We start from the raw sequence: 25,998 nt of genomic DNA, 5'->3' as shown, positions 1-25,998 counted from the left end.
GGTTCAGATAGTAGCAGAGCCAAAGGAAGCCTATAAAGTGAAGCTTCTGTCTTCTACCAAGTCATACCGCTGGTCTAGCAAAGTACGTAGCATCAACTTTGACTGACAGCAGCTCTCCAGCAGTCAAAGTCTGCCACGTCACCTGCAGGCTTTCTCAAACAGGGTATTGTGAAACCCTGGGGTTTCTTGACAGACCTGGAAGGGTTTCCCAAATGGGTGGGAGTTAGTTAATTTCTAATATTTTTAATTCATAAAACATTTATTGGGTGATATGACCACATATGGTCATGTCAACCTGCCCACCCCTCCCAAAATGGCCACTGATGGGCCTGGAGGGGGTGGGAAGGGGAGGAGCCGCAGGTGGGCGTGTCCACAGATACGCTTCCCAGACATATTCTACACAATTACACCACTTCTGGGGGTTCTCGAAGCCTGAAGAATGTTTCAGGGGTTTCTCGATGGTAAAAAGGTTGAGAAAGGCTGTTTTAATGGCAGATAATAAGAACTGAAGCTGGGATCATCAACACAGAAACCAGAGGCTCCGCCACCAAGGCAGAGCCGTTTCCCTTTTGATTCCAGGGGGAAAACAGAGCTCACAATGGTACCACCCTCCTCACCTGAACTGGTCTATGCTGCTGGCAGCTTTGCGGACTCTGCCGTACATCCCTGCCACGTTGACGTCCATGTCACTAAAAAGGACAGGAACATTTCGCATTCGAGTGCCTAGATAAAATGTTAAGAAAATGAATCAGTTATCAAGCCTCCGGAGAGGTGACACACAAATACACGAAATAAATAGATAGCACCCAAAATAAAAACAATGTATCTTCCTTGGTGGTCTCCTGTCCAAGTACTCAGCTCGCCTGAGATGGCCCTGCTTAGCTTCATAGCTCTGAAGAGAGAGGGCTAGCCTGCAAGACCTTACTGAAATTTCATTTTTTAAAAACCTACTCTGGAAGGTTTCCAAGTGTTAATCTCATCCTTCTCACAGTTTAGGGGCAGCAGCCCAAAAGGCCCTCCTGTGAATTCCTGGTAACAGAACCTCAGGCAATGTGAGTTCCTGCAGGAAGCCCTCCCCCTTAATCTCAATGGTCAGGCAGGATGATTTGAGTGAGGGAAATCCCTCCAACCAGCTGAGGCTGAATATCAAGTCCAACACATGCTGGGAAGGTGGCGGGAGTGCATAAGGAACAGACTTGCCTCTACCGCTGCTGTGGTTGACTGTACTTTTGGTACTATTTGTGGCAGCTGCTGGGCTGGATCCACTTAACATCTAGTACTATAAATGTGTCTAGACAGTAAAAGTCAGGAGACCAGTGACAGCTCACTATCTAGTGATGTGTGGCTCCTATCTGACTGGGAAAATGATTTGGGGGGGGGGAGTTAACTGGTCAAAACTGTTTTAGCTAATCACTACCTCAATGAGGACCAGTTAGGGATGTCAGCCTCCAGATGTGCCCTGGGGATCCCCTGAAATTACAACTCCTCTCCAGACTTGGGGGGGAAATGGATGCTTTTGAGGGTGGAGTCTATGGCATTGTAGCCCACTGAGGTCCCCGTACTCCAGATGCTCCACCCCAAAATCTCCAGGAGTTCCTCATCCTGGATCTGGCAACCCTACCCCCATTCCCCGTCAGTGCCCGGGGAGACCTGAGATGCTGATTTAGAGACAACTTGCTGAAGCTACCTGGGGCCTGATGTCATGAATGGCTTGAAGGTTTTCCTATACTCTGGTTGACTGTACACCAGTCAGATTTCTAGATTTGGCGGACATGGGTGGTGCGTGCAGGCTTAAACTTTAAAAACTACTGGAGCAAATGAGCTTGAAGATTCATTCCAGTGTTGCAATTGTATGGAAATTAAAATTACCCTTGGCTTTAAACAGAACGATTTCCCGACCTTTGGAACACGCTGCAACTCACTGTGGATCCAGAGAAGTACGCTGGAATGGAATAAGTAATGAAGGGGCTTGCCGGGGACAACTCTAACTAAAGTCTACCCCAATTCAACCATGCATGCTTTCAGCCACCCATAAATAAGGTTCTGTCATCTCTGGTAGTTTCAAAGGGTTGTTGTTATGTGCGAAGTCGTGTCCGACCCATCGCGACCCCATGGACAATGATCCTCCAGGCCTTCCTGTCCTCTACCATTCCCCGGAGTCCATTTAAGCTTGCACCTACTGCTTCAGTGACTCCATCCAGCCACCTCATTCTCTGTCGTCCCCTTCTTCTTTTGCCCTCAATCGCTCCCAGCATTAGGCTCTTCTCCAGGGAGTCCTTCCTTCTCATGAGGTGGCCAAAGTATTTGAGTTTCATCTTCAGGATCTGGCCTTCTAAAGAGCAGTCAGGGCTGATCTCCTCTAGGACTGACCGGTTTGTTCGCCTTGCAGTCCAAGGGACTCGCAAGAGTCTTCTCCAGCACCAGAGTTCAAAAGCCTCAATTCTTTGACGCTCGGCCTTCCTTATGGTCCAACTTTCGCAGCCATACATTGCAACTGGGAATACCATAGCCTTGACTAAACGCACTTTTTTTGGCATGGTGATGTCTCTGCTTTTTAGGATGCTGTCTAGATTTGCCATAGCTTTCCTCCCCAGGAGCAAGCGTCTTTTAATTTCTTTGCTGCAGTCCCCATCTGCAGTGATCTTGGAGCCCAGGAAAATAAAATCTGTCACTATCTCCATTTCTTCCCCATCTATTTGCCAGGAATTGAGAGGGCCGGATGCCATGATCTTTGTTTTCTTGATGTTGAGTTTCAAGCCAACTTTTGCACTCTCCTCCTTCACCCGCATCAACAGGCTCTTTAGTGCCTCTTCACTTTCTGCCATTAGAGTGGTATCATCTGCATATCTGAGGTTGTTGATATTTCTCCCTGCAATCTTGATCCCAATTTGTGACTCCTCTAATCCCGCATTTCTCATGATGTGCTCCGCATACAAGTTAAATAGGCAAGGCGACAGTATACAGCCTTGCCGAACTCCTTTCTCAATTTTGAACCAGTCAGTGATTCCATGTTCAGTTCTCACTGTTGCTTCTTGACCTGCATATAAATTTCTCAAGAGACAAATAAGATGCTCTGGTATTCCCATCTCTTTAAGAACTTGCCACAATTTGTTGTGCTCCACACAATCAAAGGCTTTAGCATAGTCAATGAAGCAGAAGTAGACGTTCTTCTGGTACTCCCTAGCTTTCTCCATGATCCAGCGTATGTTGGCAATTTGATCTCTAGTTCCTCTGCCTCTTCGAAATCCTGCCTGTACTTCTGGAAGTTCTCGGTCCACATATTGCTGGAGCCTAGCTTGTAGGATTTTGAGCATAACTTTGCTAGCATGAGAAATTAGTGCAATGGTGCGGTAGTTTGAACATTCTTTGGCATTGCCCTTCTTTGGGATTGGAATGTAAACTGACCTTTTCCAATCATGTGGCCATTGTTGAGTTTTCCAAATTTGCTGGCATATTGAGTGTAGCACTTTTACTGAATCGTCCTTTAAGATTTTGAATAGTTTAACTGGAATGTTGTCACCACCACTAGCTTTATTGTTGCTCAGACTTCCTAAGGCACATTTGACTTCACATTCCAGGATGTCTGGCTCCAGGTCAGTAACTACCCCATTGTGGTTATCAGGGATGTTAAGCTCGCTCTTGTATAGTTGTTCTGTATAATTTTGCCACCTTTGTTTAATCTCTTCTGCTTCTGTGAGGTCCCTACCATTTTGGTCCCTTATCATACCCAACTTTGCATGAAATGTTCTCCTCATATCTCCAATTTTCTCGAAAAGATCTCTGGTCCTCCCCATTCTATTGTTTTCTTCTATTTGTTTGAACTGTTCATTTAAGAAGGCATTCTTCTCTCTTCTAGCTTTTCTCTGGAATTCTGCATTCAATTGGGTGTATCTTTCTCTTTCTCCCTTGCCTTTCACTTCCCTTCTCTCCTTAGCTATTTGTAAAGCTTCCTCAGACAGCCATTTTGATTTCTTGCATTTCTTTTTCTTTGGGATGGTTTTAGTTGCTACCTCTTGTACAATATTGCGAACCTCCGTCCATAGTTCTTCAGGCACTCTATCTATCAGATCTAATTCCTTAAATCTATTTGTCACCTCTACTGTGTATTCTTCGGGGATATGATTTAGTTCATACCTGAATGGCCTAGTGCTTTTCCCTACTTTCTTCAATTTAAGCCTAAATTTTGCAACAAGAAGCTCATGATCTGAACCACAATCAGCTCCTGGTCTTGTTTTTATTGACTGGATAGAACTTTTCCATCTTTGGCTGCAGAGCACATAGTCAATCTGATTTCTGTGTTGACCGTCTGGTGATGTCCATGTGTAGAGTCGTCTCTTGGGTTGTTGGAAAAGAGTGTTTGCTATGACCATTGTATTCTCTTGACAAAATTCTACCAGCCTGTGCCCTGCTTCATTTTGTACTCCAAGGCCAAACTTGCCTGTTATCCCGGTTATCTTTTGGCTTCCTACTTTAGCATTCCAATCCCCCATGATGATAAGCACATCATTTTTTGGCGTTGCTTCTAGAAGGTGTTGTAGGGCTTCATAGAACTGATCAACTTCATCCTCTTCCGCAGCAGTGGTTGGGGCATAGACCTGGATCACTGTGATGTTGAATGGTTTGCCTTGGATTCGAACTGAGATCATTCTGTCATTTTGGGGATTGTATCCCAAGACTGCTTTTCCTACTCTCTTATTGATTATGAAGGCTACTCCATTTCTTCTGCAAGATTCTTGTCCACAGTAGTATACCTGGTGGTCATCTGAATTAAATTCACCCATTCCTGTCCATTTTAGTTCACTGATTCCTAAAATGTCGATGTTCAGTCTTGTCATTTCTTGTTTGACCACGTCCAGCTTTCCTTGATTCATGGATCTGACGTTCCAGGTTCCTATGGAATAAAAATCTTTACAGCATCGGACTGTCTTTTCGCCACCAGTTACTTCCACAACTGAGCGTCCTTTCGGCTTTGGCCCAGTCGCTTCATTCATTCTGGCGCTACTCGTACTAGCCGTCTGCTCATCCCCAGTAGCATATTGGACACCTTCCGACCTGAGGGGCTCATCTTCCGGCATCATATCGTTATGCCTATTGGAACTGTCCATAGAGTTTTCATGGCAAAGATACTGGAGTGGTTTGCCATTTCCTTCTCCAGTGGATCACCTTTTGTCAGAGCTCTCAGCTATGACCTGTCCGTCTTGGGTGCCCCTGCACGGTATAGCTCATAGCTTCACTGAACTACGCAAGCCCCCTTGCCACAACAAGGCAGCAATCCTTGAAGGGGGTCCTTCAAAGGGTAGGGATGGGGTAAAATCAATTCCGCAGGGCCTGAAAAAGGGAGTTTTTCCACCAAAGCCTTCGGTCGAGGCCAATGAATCAACTCCACCAACCAAAGCCCCAGATGTCCCCCCCACCACCAACGGCACCCTGCTGATGAAAAGCCGAACCACGGTGCAGCCAATAACAACTTACCTTTGGTGCTCTCCAGCGGCCGCCATGGCTGGGGCTCCCCCTCAGCATGGCACTGCATGGCACTGCGCAGCTGCTGCTGGCAGCACCTCCAGCTGGCGACAGGAAGTCAGGGACACGGGTGGGAAAGCAATTGGAGCAGGGGCTCAGGCAGCAGCAACATCCCTCGGCAAAAGACTAACCCCCCCCCCCGGGCCTCAGTAGAATTGTCAAGCATTGACCAGTCCCCAGTGATAAAAAGGTTGGAGACCACTGGTCTAGAACATGCAGGCATCATTCACAGAATCCAAGACATGGAGTTGCATGGGAAAGTATGCAAATTCAATGCACGGAATAGACTAACATGCATAAAGGGAGGGGGGAAGAAGTGATTTCCCACCAATTCCTTCATCTTATGACAAATGACTTCTAAATCCCTCTCCCAGCAATGCCTGGGGGTCCCCCTGCATCCCAGCAGCAGCATTTTGGGGGGTGTTTGGGGCTTCAGGGTGGGAAACATTAACGTTGTTTTGCTCCATGGAGTGAAAGCTTTCCATAAATGAAACTTTTAGGCAAGAACCCAGCCTATATATGGCTCCAGCCAATTTAGCTAAAATACAGCTATTTATTTAAGCCATTTTTAGCCTTGTCTATGCAGCAAAACTGGCTGCAAGGGAAGTGGTCATTTCTGCCTCTTTACCTTCACTGCTGTCTATTCCCCCCATATTAATGGAGGGGCCGTTTGCCGAACTGCCTTGGACGGCCTTCAGCTGCTGCTCCATCCGCTCCAGCTGGTAGACCAAGGAGTTTTTTTCCGTGCTGAGGCTCTCCAGCATGGTCTGCTTCTGAATCAGTGTTTCTGTCAGCTGATGCAGCCTGTTCTCCAGCTCAGACTGACTACTGCTGCTCAATGTTTTATTGGTTAGCTGGAAAGAAAAAGCAAGAAAAGAGAACAGAGTACAGGGTGGATTGGTGCAAAATCAAGATGATTTAAGTAAACTGGCTTCCTTGCTGCGCATCTCCTGAAGAAGCAAGGCTTGCCAACTGATGGCTGTAACAACACATATCTAGATCTCCTTGCCACCAAGTTTATGCAGCCTCAGAGCATAATTCAAGAACTCTGGACAAACGTCAATCTAAGGAAGTTTCCTCTAAAATTAAGTGATTCTTCTGCCAATTTATACACTTCTCAGTGGAGTGGCAGGATCCATGCCATGAGGATGGATCCAACTAGCTTTGTAGTGAGGAGGGGAATTGGGTGCAACTGGGGGCAATTTGCGTGGATTTCCCACTTGAACGGCAGTCCTCACCCCCCAAGGCTTTCCTGAACTGCTTTTTCAGCGGCACAGAAGGAGCAAAAGACAGCGGCACAGAAGGAGCAAAAGACAGAGGAGGTGGGGACAATCTGTTCTGTGAGCAGATCAGTAAATTGCTACCTGGTTTCTCAGCTTCTGAATTTCATCTTCTCTGTCCGATATTCGACTTTGCAAAGTGTTCTTTGTCCGGTACAATTCTTCCTCAGTATAGCGGAGCTCCTGCAAAACACGTGTAACCGTCGTTAGAGAAGTGTTATGATTAAGTAGGGCAAGTGGAATATTGGGTTTCAACATCAGATGGTCATTTCCTGTTCTGTGGCCATGAAGGGTTGGCCCTTGCCTGTTCATCATGCTGAGCAAAAGCAGTGTAGTCTATGCAGCGTCTCGCCCGGATTTCCAATATGATGGAAATGAGTGTGACTTTCTCCAGGACATTTCTGGGCCAAGGCCATTAACACCATGACGCCTGATCAAAAAGCTATCTGTATGGGATTGCTCTACTGGCCTATCCTAAGTAATACTGGAGGCTTAAACCTGTCACTAATAGAGTCTAGGTTTTTTTGGTGACTAGTTTTGCTGCTACTAAGTCTTAGAAATACAAGGGAACCTCCTGGACACTTTTTAATGTGCCATGACAAGTCAAATTGAATGAGGGTTAAGGGGACAACATAATTTCTGGTTCACAAAGTCAAAGAACAGACTTCAAATGGACTGCCTGTCAAAAGGACAGTGGTAACAGAATACCACCGTACGGCTCAATATAGAATTAAACATTATCCAGCTGGCTCAGGAGAACAAATGTGGAACTGTTGCCTTTTCATGAAGGCAGTCTTGTTGCCATCGAATTAATATGGAATCTCTGAAAGGAACAGGTAATCCTGCAAGTTAAATGGTTCCCAGAAGGGAAAGGAAATTAAACATCTACCCTCCCTTGACACCTTCTTCACTTTCCAACAGCTATTCACAGAAATGTTTAAATCCCTGAGATAAGCAGAAAACCAGTCACATTCTCAAGTGCATATCCGCGGTTCTCTAAAGCAGTGGTCCCCAATCTTTTTATCACCGGGGACCACTCAACGCTTGACAATTTTACTGAGGCCCGGTGGGGGGGGGGGTAGTTTACTCTCAACCACTGCCCTAACGCTCTCTGATCGCTATGGTAATGTTTAAACATCCCTTCAAAATAAGATACAGACACGCCACAACAATGAACATAAGGAACATTTTATTTTCATGGAAATTTTAACATGACAATGACAAATCAATGGGAACCCTGAGCTTGTTTCTCTGCAACAAAATAGTCCCATCTGGGAGTGATGGGAGACAATGACATCCAAAGTGTGTTGTAAAGGGCCGGGGGGGATGAAGTAAAGGGCCGAGGGAGGGGGGTGAGAAGGCGTCCTTCGTGGCCCGCCTCCAATTAGTCAACGGACCACAAGTGGTCTGCAGCCCACAGGTTGGGGATTGCTACTCTAAAGTGTCTGAAAGACTATATTTCATTCTTTATACACACACACACAGTGTGTGTGTGTGTGTGTGTGTGTGCGCACACACACACCTGTATATCCCCCCACCTTGGGATGTCATCAGAATTTTCCTTAGGCGCAAAAACAACAAGCCATATGCCCACTGCAAACCCATTACTGTACCATTTAGTACTGTTCATATTTAAAGGAGGCAATCCCTTTCCCTCCCCACTCATCTATATAAAAAGGCAATACAGTCACTTCTTTACAGGCTGCACATCTGTTACCAGTACCACAATGGTTTGAGACATGTGGTACACCTCTGTACCTGAAGGGATTTGCCATCGTCTACTTTGGACTTTGAAGGCAGGAAAGTTAGTCGATCACAGAAGCACGAGATTCAGCCACAGCGGGATTCCAATTCACGCTAAGTGTCCATTTACAACCCACTTCTGTGTCTTTGGATTTGATTCCAGCATTTGGTTTTGGTAGCTGGAGTCTGTCAGCTCAGGGAATTACTGACTACCTCCTCTTGAGTAGCTTAAACGCTTCCTTTTCAAGAGTTAGTTTACTACAAGTTATAGTCTTCACACGTTCTGCAGTTCCCCTTCTATAGGGCCAATGACCGCTTTGACAACTTTCCTTGGCACCCACAGCAAGTTCTGCGTTGTTACAAACCAGCATTACAAAATTAGATTTCACTTCATGAACATAACGATAGCAAAACCATCAACATACCAGTTTCTGCCTCTCCAGTTCAGCCTCCACTTCTTGCTTGGCTGTTCTGTGCACTGAGATTTGGTCCTGCAAATCCTGAATATGTTCTCTGGTGGACTCTGCTTCACTCATCTGCTGGGTTTCCATATCCTACAAACAATTATCCATTGGTGCCATTCCAGAAAACAAAGCGGGGTCCCAGTTCCTTGTCATCCCATCCCCTACGACCTGACCTCTGCACGGTTGCATATGATCAACATGGCCCCATTCAACATCTTATGCTTGTCTCCCCCAACAGGCAGCCTGCGAGCCAAGTCAGTCTTCAGATGTCATGAAGCAGTGCTGGTAGCTGTATCCACAGTCATTTGGGTGCCTGGCTACTGGGGCTTCCAATGGACAACTCACTAGAAGGGTATGCACTGACTGAATGCACATCTTTAACCTGAGCTCCCCCCCCCCCCAAATCAGAATCACCCAGAGCTGGAAGAAACCACAAGGGGCCATCCAATCCAACCCCCTCCCCCTCTCAGGGACTTAAAAACACACACACTCCTGACAGGTGCTCATCCAATCTCCTCCTAAAAACTTCCAACAGAGATTCATCCACCCTTCAAGGCAGCCTATGTCATCTACTAACAGCCCTCACCATCAGAAAATGCTTCCTAATATTTAAGTGGAACCCACAATTTGAATCTACTGCTCCAAGACCTTGTCTCTAAAGCTGCGGTAAACAAGCTGGCCAGTTTGGTGTAGTGGTTAGGAGTCTGGACTTCTAATCTGGCATGCCGGGTTTGATTCTGCACTCCCTGCAACCAGCTGGGTGACCTTGGACTCGCCACGCCACTGATAAAACTGTTCTGACCGAGCAGTGATATCAGCGCTCTCTCAGCCTCACCCACCTCGCAGGGTGTCTGTTGTGGGGAGAGGAAAGGGAAGGCGACTGTAAGCTTTGAGCCTCCTTCGGGTAGGGAAAAGCCGCATATAAGAACCAACTCTTCTTCTTCTTCATGTCTAACTTCTATGCAGTTGAACACAGCTATCCTATGACCCCTTGCCCTCCTCTTCGCCAAGCTACACGCACCCGAACCTCTCCTCGTAAGGCAGGGATTCCAACCCCTCAACCATCCGAGTCGCCCCCCTGTGATCCCTCTCCAACTTGTCAATAGCCTTCTTGAAGTGCAGCGCCCAGAACAGGACACCATTACAAAGAGTCACCTCTATTCAAATGCCTCCATGGATGGAAGGACTTCCTCCTGTAGCACAGGACTCTATGGACTCCCCCCTCCTGCAGCAGTCTGACATGTGGCTGGGAATGCTGCTCCCAGGCTGCAGCAGGAAGGGAGAGGCAACACAGTCGCACTCCACAGGCAGAAATCCTTCGCCCTACAGAGATGGTTTGACAGATCCACTCCTTTCTGGTGTTGGCCTTCTTCTCTGCGTATCTATCGTTTCCCCTGCCCCAGACATGCCCCCAATTCTTTGCTGGTAGTAGCTGGCACCCAGTTCCATTTTCAGCCTTGAGCTGCCATGGAAGCACACTCACTGCCCCCTTAAGGAGTAAGTAGTAGTCGCAGTATCACATTGGCAAAATGCTCATAATTGTCTGGGGATTTCATAAAGTGCACTTTACTACTGTGACAGTCTATTGGAAGAGCAACCACTGACGAAGATAAAGCAGAAAGCGGGTCACTTAACCTAGGATCCCGTTTTGGTTGACTCTTTATGTTTGATCATATGTTTGACCATATAGACTTTATGTTATATAACCTTTTCATCTATAAACATAGAGAAAGACTACTATGTGCCTCGTGATTTCCTTTTTCCTTCTGAACCAAAAGACAGACAAAACTGCGCGGGGCCCCAAAGACCTCTCTCTTTTAAAACTACGTTTGTAGTCCAATTGCCTCCAAGGAGCTCTGGACCAAGCACACATTCTCCTCAATGGCCCTGGGCCCTAGGCTGAGCTAGGCGTGTGCAACCCGTCTACAGCCAGGCGGAGATCTGAACCCAACTCTTTAGAGTTCTCGCTGTTGCATCACACAGGCCCGACTGTTCTTCTCCAGGGAACGGTGTGCACAGACGTTATGACTGCGTCCACGTTTGCCCGTACCTGGAGCTCTGTCCTCAGCTGCTGCACCTGCCCCCGCAGTTTCTGCATCTCCTCCTTCAGGGTGTCTCGCTCGTGCCTCAGCTCCTCCAGCTCCATGATGCTGGCCGTTTGGCTGTCCAAGCCCTCGATGCCGGAGCCCTCTTTCAGGCTGTTGATCAGCTTTTCCTTAGACTGCGAATTAAGACATAACGATGTTGGCGCACCTGCGTCACCGTCCCCAGGGTCTATGCTCAATTACGTGCCCTGCCTGAGCTCCCTGGATCTGGGAACAACAACCTGAACCCAAGCGTGGGCTGAAAGGGGATGGCTCCTCCCTGACATTTCTCCCCAACACCTGGGGCTAAGGTTCATTACTTTCCTACAAGGAGGCTCCAGGAGCTTCCAATAATAAGGGAAGGCTGCAGCATACTTCTCTTCCCTGGAGAGGCCTACATTCATCTGCAGAGAGTTACATTCATGGCTTCACCTGGAGAATGCGGGTAGCTTTTTGCTTGTAGTCCACCAGCTCTTGTTTGGCAGACTCCAGGTGGGCTTTGGCTACTTTGGCTTGCTGCTGCAGTTCGTCGGCTCGCCGCTTCTCCTCCGTGCCCTTTCTCTCGGCTGCAGTCACGGCTTCGGCCAAGCTCTGGCGTTCGGCTTCCATTTTGCTGAGGCGGGCCGCTAGCTCTTTCTGCAAGGAGCAGGTTTTTAAGCCGCTTTCCCCAAAAAAACAAGCAGGGGAAGGGGAGGAAGCGCAAGATATTGTTAGTAATAAAGGCAGAATCCAGACAGGAAGGAGAGGGAAACACTCCACCGTGGGCTAAGGAGAGGAGCAAGTGTGTTCTTTACTGGCCGTGTTGGTCTACTGTAGAAAAGTTCGAGTCCTGTGGCACTTTACAGACCAGCAGGGTTTTTGGGGGGTGGGGATATGATTTTGAGAACTAAAGCTCCCTTCGTATTTGATGCCTCTTGAAAGCTTACAGCCCTCCCAAACCTTGATGGTCACTATGGTGTTACTGGACTCAAATGCAATCACAGATCCTGCCACTGCTCTAAAAGAGCTCAGACCCCATTTCAAATTAGCCTCATATCCACTTCATGAAGCCAGGTTTAAACCTGGCGGCGGTAGGAAGAACCGACCCGTGCCATGTTGCACACCCACCCGCCATCTTATTCAAAGTGGGCCCCTAACCACTGCACATGCAACATTCATGTGCCACGGGGGGTAGGGTGTCGCCCTCATGTGCTAACTCTGCACAGTCCCATTGCACAGGTAGTGACCCCGTTCATTGGAGAGGTGTGTGAGTGTCCTACATGTCCAGCCCTCCTTAACCTCCAGTGTCACAATTCAAATCAGGCCAGGCTGAGGGGCCATTGACTTGGGCAAAGCCATCTCGAGAGCTTTAGGAATTCACAGGCTCCCCCCTAGCCCAACACTCTAGTGTCAGCCTGCACAGCCTGGGACCCACCAAACCAAAAGAAAACTGACACAGCCTCTCAAGACTATCAGACTCCCGACAGGTAACCAACCACTCCTGGCTGGAGAGCTGCATTCGCCCCTCCCGTTGTGCCCCGTAGGCTCCCCCCCTCCCCCGCAGGGCTAGTGAACAGCCACTTCCTGTTTCAAGTCCCAGCTTGCCAAGGGCCTGTGGGAATCAACTCGCAGGAAGAGGGAATAAGAAAACACAATGCTGCAGATGGGCTGAATTTGTTGCACAAGCAATTCGGTGATGCCCTTCAAGTTTAGCCTTACTTTGCTTATTCCTTTAGCAACGGGAAGCAACCCAGTTCCTGCCCTCCCCCAATGTTACTTGACTTTTGCTGAATCTCAGATGAGATACATAAGCGGAGCCACTGAAACGGAAGGAAATAGAAGACTCCCCGGAAGAGGAACCACCATAGTCAAAGGTGCCCTTCGGTGCTCTTTAGAGGCCCGCCCACGAGCAGCAAAGCGAGTCAGCCATTCTGCCGTACTGACCTGCATCTGTTTGTAGCTGTCTTGCTCCCGTTTGAGCGTGGACTCTGCATCGTGTAGCCTCTCCTGGAGAGTCTGAAGAGCTTGGTTGTGCAAGCTGTTCCCTTCACAGTTATCTTGGATTATCCTAGACAGACGGATGGAATGGGAATCAGTACACCTAACACAGGAGGAAGGCACATCCCTTGATCCCAAGGCCAACTGATCATTCAGGGACTGAGCCAGTAGCTGAAATGATGTGTTGCACATGGAAGACCCCGTGCTCCATCCCTGCCACGCCCAGTCAAAGGCTGGCAGGTGCTGAGCAAGTCGTTTCTCTGCCCAAGGCCTCAGAGAGCTGCTGCCAGTCAGAATAGACATTTCTAGGCTAGACAGATGGTCAGACACAGCATATATGCGTGAGAGTTTTCTCTTTTTTTTAAGTATGTTAGTATTTATTGATTACTCTGAGTACATAAAAGCCTCTTGAGGCGCAGAGTGGTAAGGCAGCAGATATGCTGTCTGAAAGCTTTGCCCATGAGGCTGGGAGTTCAATCCCAGCAGCCGGCTCAAGGTTGACTCAGCCTTCCATCCTTCTGAGGTTGGTAAAATGAGTACCCAGCTTGCTGGGGGGTAAACAGTAATGACTGGGGAAGGCACTGGCAAACCACCCTTTTTGAGTCTGCCATGAAAACGCTGGAGGGCGTCACCCCAAGGGTCAGACATGACTCGGTGCTTGCACAGGGGATACCTTTACCTTTACCTGAGTATGTAAAGTGCCATCAAGTCACAGCTGACTTCTGGCCATCTTGTAGGGTTCTCATAGCAAGAGATTATTGGGAGGTGGTTTCCCATTGCCCTCCTCTGCATAGCAACCCTAGACGTCCTCCTTTGGTGGTCTCCCATCCAAAAACTAACGAGGACCAATCCTGCTTTACTTCCAAGATCTGCTGCCTGGGCTAGCCAGGGCCATCCGGATCAGATGTGGCTGTTCTTTAGTTCTTTTTCTCATAGCGCTTCCCAACCCGCCTCCCCCCCAATGTAAAAAATGTTTTAACACTAGAGCAATGGTGGCCAAACGGTGGCTCTCTGGATGTCCATGGACTACAATGACTATGAGCCCCTACCCGCTGCATGGTCATCTGAAGAGCCACCGTCTGGCAACCCCTGTGCTAGAGTTCCCGCTAACGGTGTAGTTTTCCTGCAATGAAAAGAGCTTCCCACTGGCGCAAGGAGCGTTCGGCTGGAGGAATCCTCCAGGCAATCCTCCAAGGAAGGCCTGTTGCTTTGGAAGAGGGATCCAACCTGAAGGGCACCTAGGAATCCAACTTTCGATGCTCCCTAAAACGAGACTGATACTGAGGCAAACGGTGGACTCAACTCACGGCACCTCTGAGAGGGGGACGGAACTCTGCCTAAGATTGCCCTCTTGAGCCACTAACTTGCACACTTTCTTTTCTTTTTTCAAAAGTTGTGAAGAGAAAGAAAATATACACATGTATAAGCACACATTTATCCATCTGAAATTTCAAAACATATATTGGAAACATTTTACCCCAAACTCCAAAGTTAAATCAGTTCTTCCGACAAGGATGGGTTTTGTACTTAGAACCTTTTCTTCCTCTATCAATAAGGAAAAGACAAGGACAGCAAGCTGTCTTAGAATCATAGAATTGTAGAAACATCGAGTTGGAAGGGATCTCCAGGGTCATCTAGTCCAACGTCCTGCACTATGCAGGAACTCAAGACTACCTGCCCACCCACAGTGAGCCCAATTCCATGCCCAAGTGAACCCCCAACCAAATATCTCCGAATCCAGCCTGGGCTGAAGGAAGTTCACCTACCATCCCACAGTGGCGATCAGCAATTCCCTGGGTATGCAAGGAAGGGCCACAAGAGACAACACTGACATGGAAAAATTGGAAGACTTTGTAATTTTTGTAAGAAACATAAAAAACAAAATTCCTCTGTAGCTGTGACCCTTGGCCTCACTACAGGGAGCTTCCTGGTGCTTATCCTGTATAGTTTTATTTTACTTAGGGACTTTTTTCAGCCTCCATTCTGGAGGCCTATTCAGGTCTATTGCCCACGGTCTCCACCTTGACTCCAACAAACTCTAAATTCTGGCTCCTCCTTTTCCTGTCACATGTGCTTTCATGACCACTCAAGACTCTGATGTCATGTGACTCCCCACCCCATGCTCGCAGCTCAGTGGGCCCCATGTTCGGTAGGACTTGGGTCGGGAAAAGTAGAAGGTCACTGCGTTAGGGAAAGCTCGAATCCCTTGTTAATAAAGCGGCAAGGAGGCTTTTGCGTACCGGGATTTTTCTGTCTTCAAGGTTTCCAGAGCTTCAGTCCGTGAGTTCAGAAGTTGATCGGCTTCCTGCAGCCTCACTTTCAGGACAGCCAACTGGGAATCCTTGGCAGAGGCCGCTTCCGTCAGGTCGTCCACCTGAGCCTGAAGTTCGCGGACAAGCCTGTCGCTCTTTGAATTGTCGGCATTCCACTTTTCAATCCTTCCTCGGGCACCATTCAGTTCTGCATAATTCAAGGCAGCAAATGTTAGCGTGATTGACAAGCATATTTATTTCTGGCATATTTACAATCAACATTTCTTGTGTGCCCAGCATGGGCAGAAATGAGGCAGCGACAAAAAATAAACTCAGTGGAGCATGTGTGTACCAACCTTCTTCAAACATAAGGCTCCTAATTACCTAATCACAGCTGGAAAATGCTTTTGGAGGGGGTGAGGACACAGGCCATTTGCTTATGCACTCTCTTCCCATTCCCATTCCCTCCCCCCTTCAATTTCCCCCTCTCCTTCACCATTCCCTTTGATCACAGCGCCAACCACAGACAGTGTTAAGCACACACCACCATAAACAGAGGTTGCAAAATCCACTTTAAATCTTAGTTTCAAGCTCTGGATCTCAAGTCAATTCTGGCTACTACTAGCTTGGTTTGGGACATAATACATTTCAGTCAAAGCAAACCATGGGAAGGAGGGCAGATTCACACAGGAGGGGAGGGCATAGAAGAAGATCCATGTGATGGTCATCTGCTGGCTAGACTTCTGTAACTCACTCTACACAGAGAGGAAGTTCATACATTCATTGTCTCATTAACAACTAATTCCACCATAAATATGTGCTGTCTTGTACAAATCAAAGGCTGAATCACTTTCACAAGAATGTGAGAGAAGAAAAAATAACAAACTATTTAGAGAACCAGAAAACAAAGCAGGGCGTTATTAGGCGATAGACCAAAAGATCTGTTATGGCCACTCAAGTTTAAGAGCCAGTGATCTAGGCTGCTAAGGTGGCCCACCTAAATTCTGTACCCAAAGTGCTGCCATGATAACGAATGATAGGAGCAAAATACAGCAGATTTGGTCAGGATGGGAAAAGGGGGCAAAGTGGCCAGGGGTGTATGTCCAAGCAGCCTAAAGTTCTGCACCAAGAAAAGCCACATACTGTGACCTTTGCATAATATGAACAATCAGGCAGATTTGATTATTTTCTATCTTTTAATGTGATTTATTCTACAACCTTTGCTGCTTTGGTTCTTCTGAATTCAGGAAAAATGAAGACACTACAGTCCCATTCTCAACCAACAAAAATCTTATTCAACCCTCTCTATATACATTGGGCATGTTCACAGCCACTGACCAGTTAGCTTAAAGCATGACCCTTGCAGGCATAATGAAAAAAACCCTTCTTTATTTTAGAATGAAAATCAAGACTCTCAGAATGCTGAATTCTGCACCTACTACTACAAGGCTACATTTCTTCTATGCTCCTGCAGAATCAAAGCAAACACTGCCGTAATGACTGGCGAGGAATCAGCGAATTTTAGAAATGGAGTCTGAAAGCAGTCTTGTGTTTTTATTTGGCAGTCATGTATTTGCTTTCAAAAAACAAAGCACCTACTTGTCAATAATCGGTAATAACCTTCAGTGGTTTGATAGTATACTTCAGGAAAGAAGAATTGTTTTTCTACCCCACTTTTCATTACCCGAAAGAATCTCAAAGCAGCATATGATTGCCTTCCCTTCCTCTCCCCACAACAGACACCCTGTGAAGCAGGTGGACTGAAAGAGCTCTGACAGGACTGCTGTGTGAGAACTGCACTATCAGGACTGTGACAAGCCCAAGGTCAACAAGCTGGCTGCATGAAATCGACTGAAGATGGCGCCGTAACAGCTGGGCTTCTGTCCGGCTCTTAAGCCATGCTGAGGGTCAGGAGCAACCGCACCTGGCTGACCTGAGCAGATACGCAAATCTGCTCACCGGTCGCCCCAGGAACCGGGAACGGCATCCTGAGGGTCCTACAGATCCGTGGGGAGGTAGGGAGACCGAGCTCTCCGGAACAACAGCGGCGTGTGCTCAAGGTCACGATGGCGCCCTTGTCGTAAATAACTTTCTAAGCCTGAAACGACCAGCTGACTCTACATTCTTCCCAGATCATCTTTTACCAGACTGACAGGAGCCGAAGTTTACAACAGTAAGGAATGAAAGCTTTCTAGCTTTTCCTTTTCTTTCCCTACAAGCTCTTCCCCCCCCCAACCAATTTACAAGTGAATTCCTTCTTTCTTTGAGTGAGAGGCTCCCAGCTAATTATACCCATTAACCAAACAAAGAGAGTGCTTAGGAGAAGAGAGACTTTAAAGTTTTGTTGGAGAGAGTTCAGTGGGGGAAGCTGACTTGATACGGAGATCGACAAACTGATAATTTGGGATCACTAGTGCTCCCGCGAGACCTTACGAGACTTTCTGTTTATAGTTTGTGACTGCCTAGAACTATGGAAAAATTAACTAAGGCACAGCTTTTCCATTTGTTATGCGAAGGAAACTCAAAGATACTGAAAGCAGTCAATAAGGTGGAAAAGGAAATCCGTGGGACTAAGGGGGAGCTTTTGGACGGAGCCGACGGTCTAGAGAGAGCAACTGATGAGGACACAGCTCAGCTAACAATACATCAAACGAAAATTCAATGTTTGGAAGTTAATCAACAGGAGGGGGAGAGAGCTAGGGATGTAAAAATCCAAAGCACCTTGGAAGAACTTGGGAAAACAGATTTAAGGAAGGAAAGCACCGAAAACCTGGAAGTCTATTTAGAGCAGGAAGTGATTTGGATCAGCAAAATAAAAAGAGTCTATTCAAAGGCGACAGCACCCAGGAAGCTATCAGGAGATATCTCTGTGCGACCAGAGGAAGAGATCCAGATTGATAAAGTATACAGAGCCTACTTAAAGGCGACTGCAAGCAAGAATCAAGTAAGAGACTTCTCTGGCCCTGACAGAAGAACAATCAGAAATACTCTATTATGGAAAAAAACACAATTTCATTTTCTGCGACCACCTGAAGGATGAGTTGAACAGTGGAGTATTCTCCTGGTTTTCTGTGGGGAAGACAGCAGCAGTAACTTTTAGGACAGGACCAATATATGAAGGGAACTGACTTTATATCATCTAAGACAATAATAGAATATATTCTTATAATAGATTATACTTTCATATGTATCAACAACTGTTCTGCTAAGAAAGATGGTAATAACTTCTAGATCAGGATCAATATGTGATGGGAACTGAATATGTATGCCAATATGTATGCTAAAAGAGGATGACAAACTATACTTCATAGGTATTAACAAGACGGCAGAAGTAACTCTTAGGTCAGGGCCAATTCATGAAGGGGAATGACTTTACATCATTTAAGATAATAACAGAATATATTCTTATAACAGATCATATTCTCATATGTATTAACAATCACTTTGCTAAGAAAAATGGTAAAAACTTCTAGATTAGGAATAATATGTGATGGGAACTGAATATGTATGTTAAAAGAGGATGGCAAACCATATCAGCTGGTCGCTTTTTTCTCTCTTTATTTTTCTGTAAATGCTTCATATAATAATAAATAATAAAATTATAAAAAAAAAACAAGCTGGCTGCATGTGGAGGAGGATTAGGGAGTCAAACCTGGTTCGTCAGATTAGAAGCTGCTGCTCTTAACCACTACACCAAGTCATCATTTAATAAAAATATTTTATCTTTGCAATACATGCAACATCTCTGCAAAAGTAATGCAAGAGGAAGGAGACCAAGAAAACAGTGGCTTGCAAAGGGCCACCTAGGCTGAAGTGAGACCTGAACTGGGAACTTCACGTCACAGGGCTCACATTCTGAAGCACTAACCCAATAGCAATTCACCTCCAGCACGAGGTCACTTCCACTGGAAAAGGGGCAATTCCCACCAACTTCCTCATCCACTAGAAATCCTACCAGGCTGTTTGTGGGGGTCTCTAACACGCCCCCTCCCAAGAGGAATTTCAGTGAGATTGCCGCTGATAGGGAAGGAAGGGAAGTCCTGTGTCCCAAGCTTAGCTCCACTCATGATTCATGCTGTTAACAGGCTGACATCTCTGCATGTCTAGACATTTCCCTACCTTTTTGGGTTTCTGTGGATCGCTGAATTAACGCCGCCATTTCTTGGTTTAAGGACTGCACTTCGTTCCGAAGGAGCTGATTCTCCAGGCGGAGATTGGAAAGCTCGAGTGATGCGCTGTCATTGGGTGCCAGGCTTGGGTTCGCTTCTGCACTTGGTTGAGGTGGTAATTCTTTTTTAAGATCCGCATCTGTCTCTAGGCCAGAACTGGAACTGGTAGGAGTATCTGCAGAAAGAGAGGCACGCTCAACTCAGTGCATTCATTTGGAGGCCTACTGGCTATGTCGAATAATCAACACTGCAGGAAAAGGGGATGCTAAACTCAGCACAATGCCACACCAAAAAACCCACTTTGGAACAGTTCCTCTGAATCCTTACCATACCATAAACAGATCAAATTATTCTGAGCTCATGTAATCCTATGAAGAGTTTCTCCAGTCTAAAACCATTGCAATGAAGGGTCTCAGACTGGAGCTAATGTCTATAGGGTTCAATTGTTAGTCATCAGGTGTAGATCGAGCCTATACAAAGAGGGAGGTCATCTCCCCCAAGCCAAAGTCTAATAAAGCCAACCAGAGACTTAACAGTTTTGCTGTTTGCCTGGGTCAGCAAAAACAGGTGTGAGTGACTCTGCAAATGTGGATGCATGAGACAAAGAAAAAGGAAATGCAGTATTTTGTTGGCTGCAATACACAATTGCTGTGCTTATCTTCATATTGCTCCCCTGCAAAAGCCTCAATGGCAACAACAGGCAGGAAACAGCTCCTGTTTGTAACCATGTGCAGAACTTTCCAGCAGACTGTAGCCTGGCATTTACTATTCCGTTTACACCTTCCCTGAGCGGAATTGGCAGGGGGATATCTAGTAATAACATGTACCTGCATCAAACAAATGGATGGGTTATTAATACATAACGGATTTTTGTAACAGACCACTAAGATGCTAATTTTTTAAGATGTACCTGCGTAACTCACTGAAAAATAAATATTGTTATAAAAGGTGGAGTAAACCAAAACTTTCCATTTATTATTTAGCTACTCTCCAAATTTATGTATTTATTATTTATTTATTCATATTTTTATACCGCCCTCCCCGAAGGCTCAGAGCGGTTTACATATAACTGAAACTATACATGAAACCACACATATAATAACATTAATACTATTAATTGATAAACCGGGTGACAGTATAACATAACAGTGTATCATAACATAAACAGTCGTAACTTGAACAGGTCCAGGAGTCTTAGTGGGTTTCGGGGGGGGGGGGGCTGCAGATGTTGGTTGGTTGGCCTGGCCTCAGCCAGGATACTGGCTGGATACTATACAACACTGGATACTATAACCATCAGACAGAGTGACTTAACATGGAATAGAGGCTTTATAAAACCTCAGAGGGTATTCTGAGGAGACATATTCACAGTATGTTACTGCAATATTTAACTGAATAAATATGTTTGCTATGTTAGAAAGTGATATAAAATACCTGGGTTGGATCCAGTAATCTGCTCACACGAGAATGGGTGATCTTCCCTGTTAACTGCCCCTTCTAACCCTGGGAAAAATTGATGTCCAGGATTATAAGACTCACACGGAATAATAGCCATGCAGGCCTGTGAGTTACAGTGAGGGGAGGGCAGAATCACTCCTCCCTCCCTCTGCTATTGGCACTGCCTGTGAGACGTCACTGGATCCAACCCAAGTGAACACACATTTTCCAATAATAATGCTCATGACCTCGAACTGTGTCTCTTGACAAGGTTTTGTGGTCAGGTGCTGGTTAGAAAGCACTTTTTAAAAACCACAGTGTTTCTTTTTGGTTTAGGATGTACCTTCTCTTTTCTATCAGCCCTGGCCCACCTCACAAAAGACTCCATCTCAACCAGAAGCAAAAGCTGATGGCTGTGGCCACTGGGCCACTGCTTCTCCATGAGCTGGGAAGGACATATTTTTTTACTCCCTGGTTGAATCAATATTTCAAATCTGAGTATAGGCTAGATATCAGGAAATGATATAGGCTAGATATCAGGGGGGAAAAATTCACAGTCAGCATAGTTCAGCAGTGGAATAGGCTGCCTGAGGAGGTGGTGAGCTCCCCTTCACTAGCAGTCTTCAAGCAAAGGTTGAATACACACTTTTCTTGGATGCTTTAGGATGCTAAGGGCTGATCCTGCGTTGAGCAGGGGGTTGGACTAGATGGCCTGTATGGCCCCTTCCAACTCTATGATTCTATGAGTACTGAGCCAGTTGCAGAGAGCCAGTAGCTCCTAGGCACTAAGAGAGGGAAAACCAGGTTCCGGCTTCCCAAATACAAGCCTAATGTGTGCATGCTGTCTTATGTTATAGGATGGCTGACAAAAGCCGTATTACACACTGTGAAAAAACACATGACATTACTTCATGTTGAATCAGACCACTGGCCCATCAAGGTCAGTATCATTTGGGGATGTTTTTCCACAGCAACTAAGATTTAATGCTTTTAAAAATAGGAGAGGCCAGGAATTAAATCTGGGGCCCTCTGTATGCTAAACAGAAGTTATACCTGAGCTACAGCCCCTCCCCTTTTTCTTTACAAAAAAACAGGATTTCAAAAGAGGTTCATAATTCGGTTTTAAAAGGTTTTATATTTGATATTGATATTGCTGTATTTTATGGTTTTATGATCTGAGCCTCTTGTGGCGCAGAGTGGTAAGGCAGCCGCCTGAAAGCTTTGCCCATGAGGTTGGGAGTTCAATCCCAGCAGCCGGCTCAAGGTTGACTCAGCCTTCCATCCTTCCGAGGTCGGTAAAATGAGTACCCAGCTTGCTGCTGGGGGGTAAACGGTCATGACTGGGGAAGGCACTGGCAAACCACCCTGTATTGAGTCTGCCATGAAAACGCTAGAGGGCGTCACCCCAAGGGTCAGACATGACTCGGTGCTTGCACAGGGGATACCTTTACCTTTACCTTTTATGGTTTTATGTCAGGGGTTTTAATGGGGTTTTTGGATTTTTTAAAATCTGACTCTGTAACCTGCCACGAGCCTTTGGTGAGTGGCAGGATATAGATCGCAGTACGTATAAACAAAGAAAGAAACAAATAAATAAAACCATTGGGAAGCTGCAAGGGAAGCATGGAGGAGGCAGCTGTTGCCAAAAGGGTGCTCCATGAAGATGTAAAGGTGATGCCTCTTGGGCTGTTCTGAATCACCTTCTACTCCAGTGAAGGTGGGGGGGGGGGGGGAGAGAGAAACCAGGAGTGGCTCAGTGCTTTTTGGAAGAGATGTTTTGCATCAGAAGCAAGTGGGCACCATGAAACATGTCAATGGACATCCTGGTGCCTACAGGCACCATGACAGGGATCCCTGATTTAAGGATATCCAGTCGCTACATTATACATGGGTGAGATGCCTCAGTTCATGTTCAGATCCTAACACTCTGTATCACCCTAGGCATGCAGCCTCCCTGGCTGACTTCCTGCGGTAAACTGTGGCTAGGTGACATATCTAGCGTAAAATATACCTGCCTTTATTATTACATTTTATTATTATAGCCCATCACAGCAGGTAACAATAGGCCAAGGTTTCTCAACCTTTTTACTGTTGAGAAACCCCTGAAACATTCTTCAGGCTTCGAGAAACTCCCGGATATGATGTCATCAGTTCACACTTCTCTGCCACACCCCCAGAAGTCACTCCTTTACAGTGTGCCTGGCATCATCACTAATAAAATAAAATCCAGTCGCTCCACGTGCAACAAACCCTGGCCAGCAAGCATGTTTATGGCCGAGGCACCCCCCCTTCCCATCCTCTTCAGGCCAATCGCTTTACATATATGGTCATCTAACCAGAAGATTTAAATAATCAGTAAGAAATATTTTTAAATTATTTTTTCCTTCCTAAGCTTGCAAAACCTGTGGGGGCTCCCCACGAAACCCTGGTTAAGAAACCTTGCAATAGGCATATACACACAATAAAGTTACATTAATAACAGCTGATAATAATATAATTTGGAAAGTTAAATTAATTTATTAGATCTCCTCTGTTAGGTTATTTTGAAAGGAGGGGGGCTTTATTTCTGCTGGACAGTTAATTGGAGGATGGTCCGTTCTGAGGAGGGAGGCCAGTGTTGTCGGTGTTAATTTCCTGGCATCAACCATAGGCCTGGTAGAAGAGCTCCATCTTGCACGACCTCCAGAACTGTTGAAGGTCCCAATGACACCTTCCCACTGTGGTAGCTGCCATCTTGATACAAAAACAGCTGTGTTGGGGCAGACAAAACCAGGACGGGGGCATCTCAGGTTCAATTCTCCCATTCAGCCACAGCCCTCCTTAAGTCCTCCTTGGGCGAGACCCCACCTCTCAACCCAATTACTTCTGAGTCTCTCGTGGCGCAGAGTGATAAGGCAGCAGACATACAGTCTGAAGCTCTGCCCATGAAGCTGGGAGTTCAATCCCAGCAGCCGGCTCAAGGTTGACTCAGCCTTTCATAGGGGACACTTCAAGTGGACAGAATAAGGCCGGCCCTTGGAGGTGGCACCACTTTGATTAGTGAGGAACCAGGTTCTCAAAGACAAGACTGGGCAGATGACAGATAGCAATCCATCCAAGAACTGGCAGCAGAACTCAAGACACCCTGTATTATATGCACCACCACTTTAAGCATCACAATTAGAATTTACTCCATAATTAAACAATACCATCATAAGGCTAAGATCTGCTCACCACCACCAAACTCAATATTCCTTAATATTTGTAGTCATGTTTAGCTACCGTTTAGACTCGGGAGAGAAACGTCTTCTCCAGTTTTGAGGCTCTGTGAACTGGCCGACACGGAGCTGATGCTGGAAGTCCGAGAATGATTCTGAGCAGGGCCAGCTCTGCTTTTCTCCCGTCTGAGGTCCACTCTTCCATTCGGTTCCTTTTCAGAGCTGTTGAGGAAGTCAAAGAGGAGTTCGTCATCTGGTTCAGATTTTTTCCGTCTCACAAACTGGGAAGATGGCCTCGGTGTGGAAACGGCCTCCACGGAAGGCAAAGGTTCTACAGATGCCTTGGACGTCACTTTCACATTTGCCGTCCCTGCTAGGATGGTTGCTTTTTGGTGTTTGATGTTATCTGCTGCTGAAGAGATGAAGCTCGGCTTGGATGAAGTCTGATGCTGCTGCTGGTGCAGATTGGGGTACTCACTAACAGCGTCCAAGTGACTCTTGCTGTAGGATGCAATATCCGCAATGTCCTTCTTGCTTAAAGCAGAGGCAGCTCCTTGATCTACTCTGTTGAGAAGGTCTTCTGCTTTCCCAGCGAGCTCAGCAAACCAAGACATAATGGAAGTCAAAAACCAAGGCTATAAGGAATCAGGGCTTCAGATATTCAACCTAAAGGAAGAAAGATACAACAATGGAAATGTCAGATCATGCCAACACAAAATAAAAACGTTAAGAATGTAGTTTATCTTTCCTGTATGTTACCTCCTTAAGTCTATTTACAATAACTGGGTTGATGAAACTTTCCTGCCTCTGCATGCAATAGTGCTGAAACCTTGTACACTGTCCTATGCTGCAAAACTGCCCTGAGGCAAAAGGGAGGGCGGTATAAAAATGCAATCAATCGCTAAACAAGGCATGCATTACAATGTTTCTTCTAGTCATTATAAAACACAGGGGAAAATAGCGCCTATTTCTCTTTGTAAAAGTATTAGTGCTGTACTACCCAAGGCAGCCCTTCAAACATGAGGCAGATCAACTGCATGAAAGTCAAATGAATTATCTGTAGACAGAAATCTCCACAGAACTAAACAAAAAATCCCAACAAACCAGATGATATGTGGGAAGATCCAAATTATGGAACAAAAAAGGTCAAAGAAAGAGGGAAGGGGCCACAGCTCAGTGGCAGAACACCTGCTTTCTCAGGTTCAGTCCCTGGGTCTCCTGTTCAAGAATCAGATTGTAATTGATGTGAAAGACTTCTACCAAAGATTGAGGAGAGCTGCTTCCAGTCCTGCCAGTGATCCACCTACCAATTCAATAAATGCTGGCATAAAAGTTGTCAGTCTTTAACATGCCACCGGAATTCTGTTTTATGTAGCTACAACAGGCTAACACAGCTTGAATTAAATGGGCCAACGGTCTGACTCAGCATAGAGCAGCTTTGTAAGAACTTCAGTGCCAGAAGTAACCCTGGCTAAGCAAAAACACAAAAACAAAAACACTTGGGGAAGGCTTGTGAGCAAAGAAGGCATTGATGTTGGGCAAAACTCAATTCCTCTTAGCCATGCTAGCCTTAAACTGGAGATCTCCCCCACTTTCCATACATGGATTGCAGATCAAAGCATAAGCATACAGACCTGCTGCACCTGGAACAAACATGTGGGTGTGTCACAAGACTGGTGTAGGAACTATAAATACTGGTGCACACACTGACATTCATGCAAAATACTGTCATCAGCCACCTACTCTTCTCTCCTTCTAAAATACACACACCTCCCACTTAGGATTCCTCCTAAAACACACACACCTCCCATCCCAGAAATATCCAACACACACTAATTTCTGCCTCTTGCCCCCACTGAAGCGTGTTCCTCCCAC

General features: G+C 46.2%; 1 protein-coding gene across 1 annotated transcript in view; it reads right to left on the bottom strand.

The window, feature by feature from the left end:
* GOLGA5 (golgin A5) overlaps positions 1–25,998 on the bottom strand; it is a 34,179-nt gene that overhangs the window by 6,777 nt on the left and 1,404 nt on the right. Inside the window, exons 2-11 of the mRNA XM_077323535.1 lie at positions 24,188–24,789; positions 19,440–19,664; positions 15,309–15,528; positions 13,015–13,138; positions 11,524–11,727; positions 11,058–11,228; positions 8,969–9,097; positions 6,885–6,983; positions 6,149–6,374; positions 618–723 (exon numbers count right to left, since the gene is read on the bottom strand). Of these exons, the coding sequence (XP_077179650.1) occupies positions 618–723; positions 6,149–6,374; positions 6,885–6,983; positions 8,969–9,097; positions 11,058–11,228; positions 11,524–11,727; positions 13,015–13,138; positions 15,309–15,528; positions 19,440–19,664; positions 24,188–24,737 (2,054 nt within the window). The 5' untranslated portion in view covers positions 24,738–24,789. The remainder of the gene's footprint in view (positions 1–617; positions 724–6,148; positions 6,375–6,884; positions 6,984–8,968; positions 9,098–11,057; positions 11,229–11,523; positions 11,728–13,014; positions 13,139–15,308; positions 15,529–19,439; positions 19,665–24,187; positions 24,790–25,998) is intronic.

This window comes from Paroedura picta, chromosome 2 (genome assembly GCF_049243985.1).
Source record: "Paroedura picta isolate Pp20150507F chromosome 2, Ppicta_v3.0, whole genome shotgun sequence".
Classification (NCBI taxonomy): Eukaryota; Metazoa; Chordata; class Lepidosauria; order Squamata; family Gekkonidae; genus Paroedura; species Paroedura picta.
This window is presented reverse-complemented; position numbering and strand designations above follow the sequence as displayed.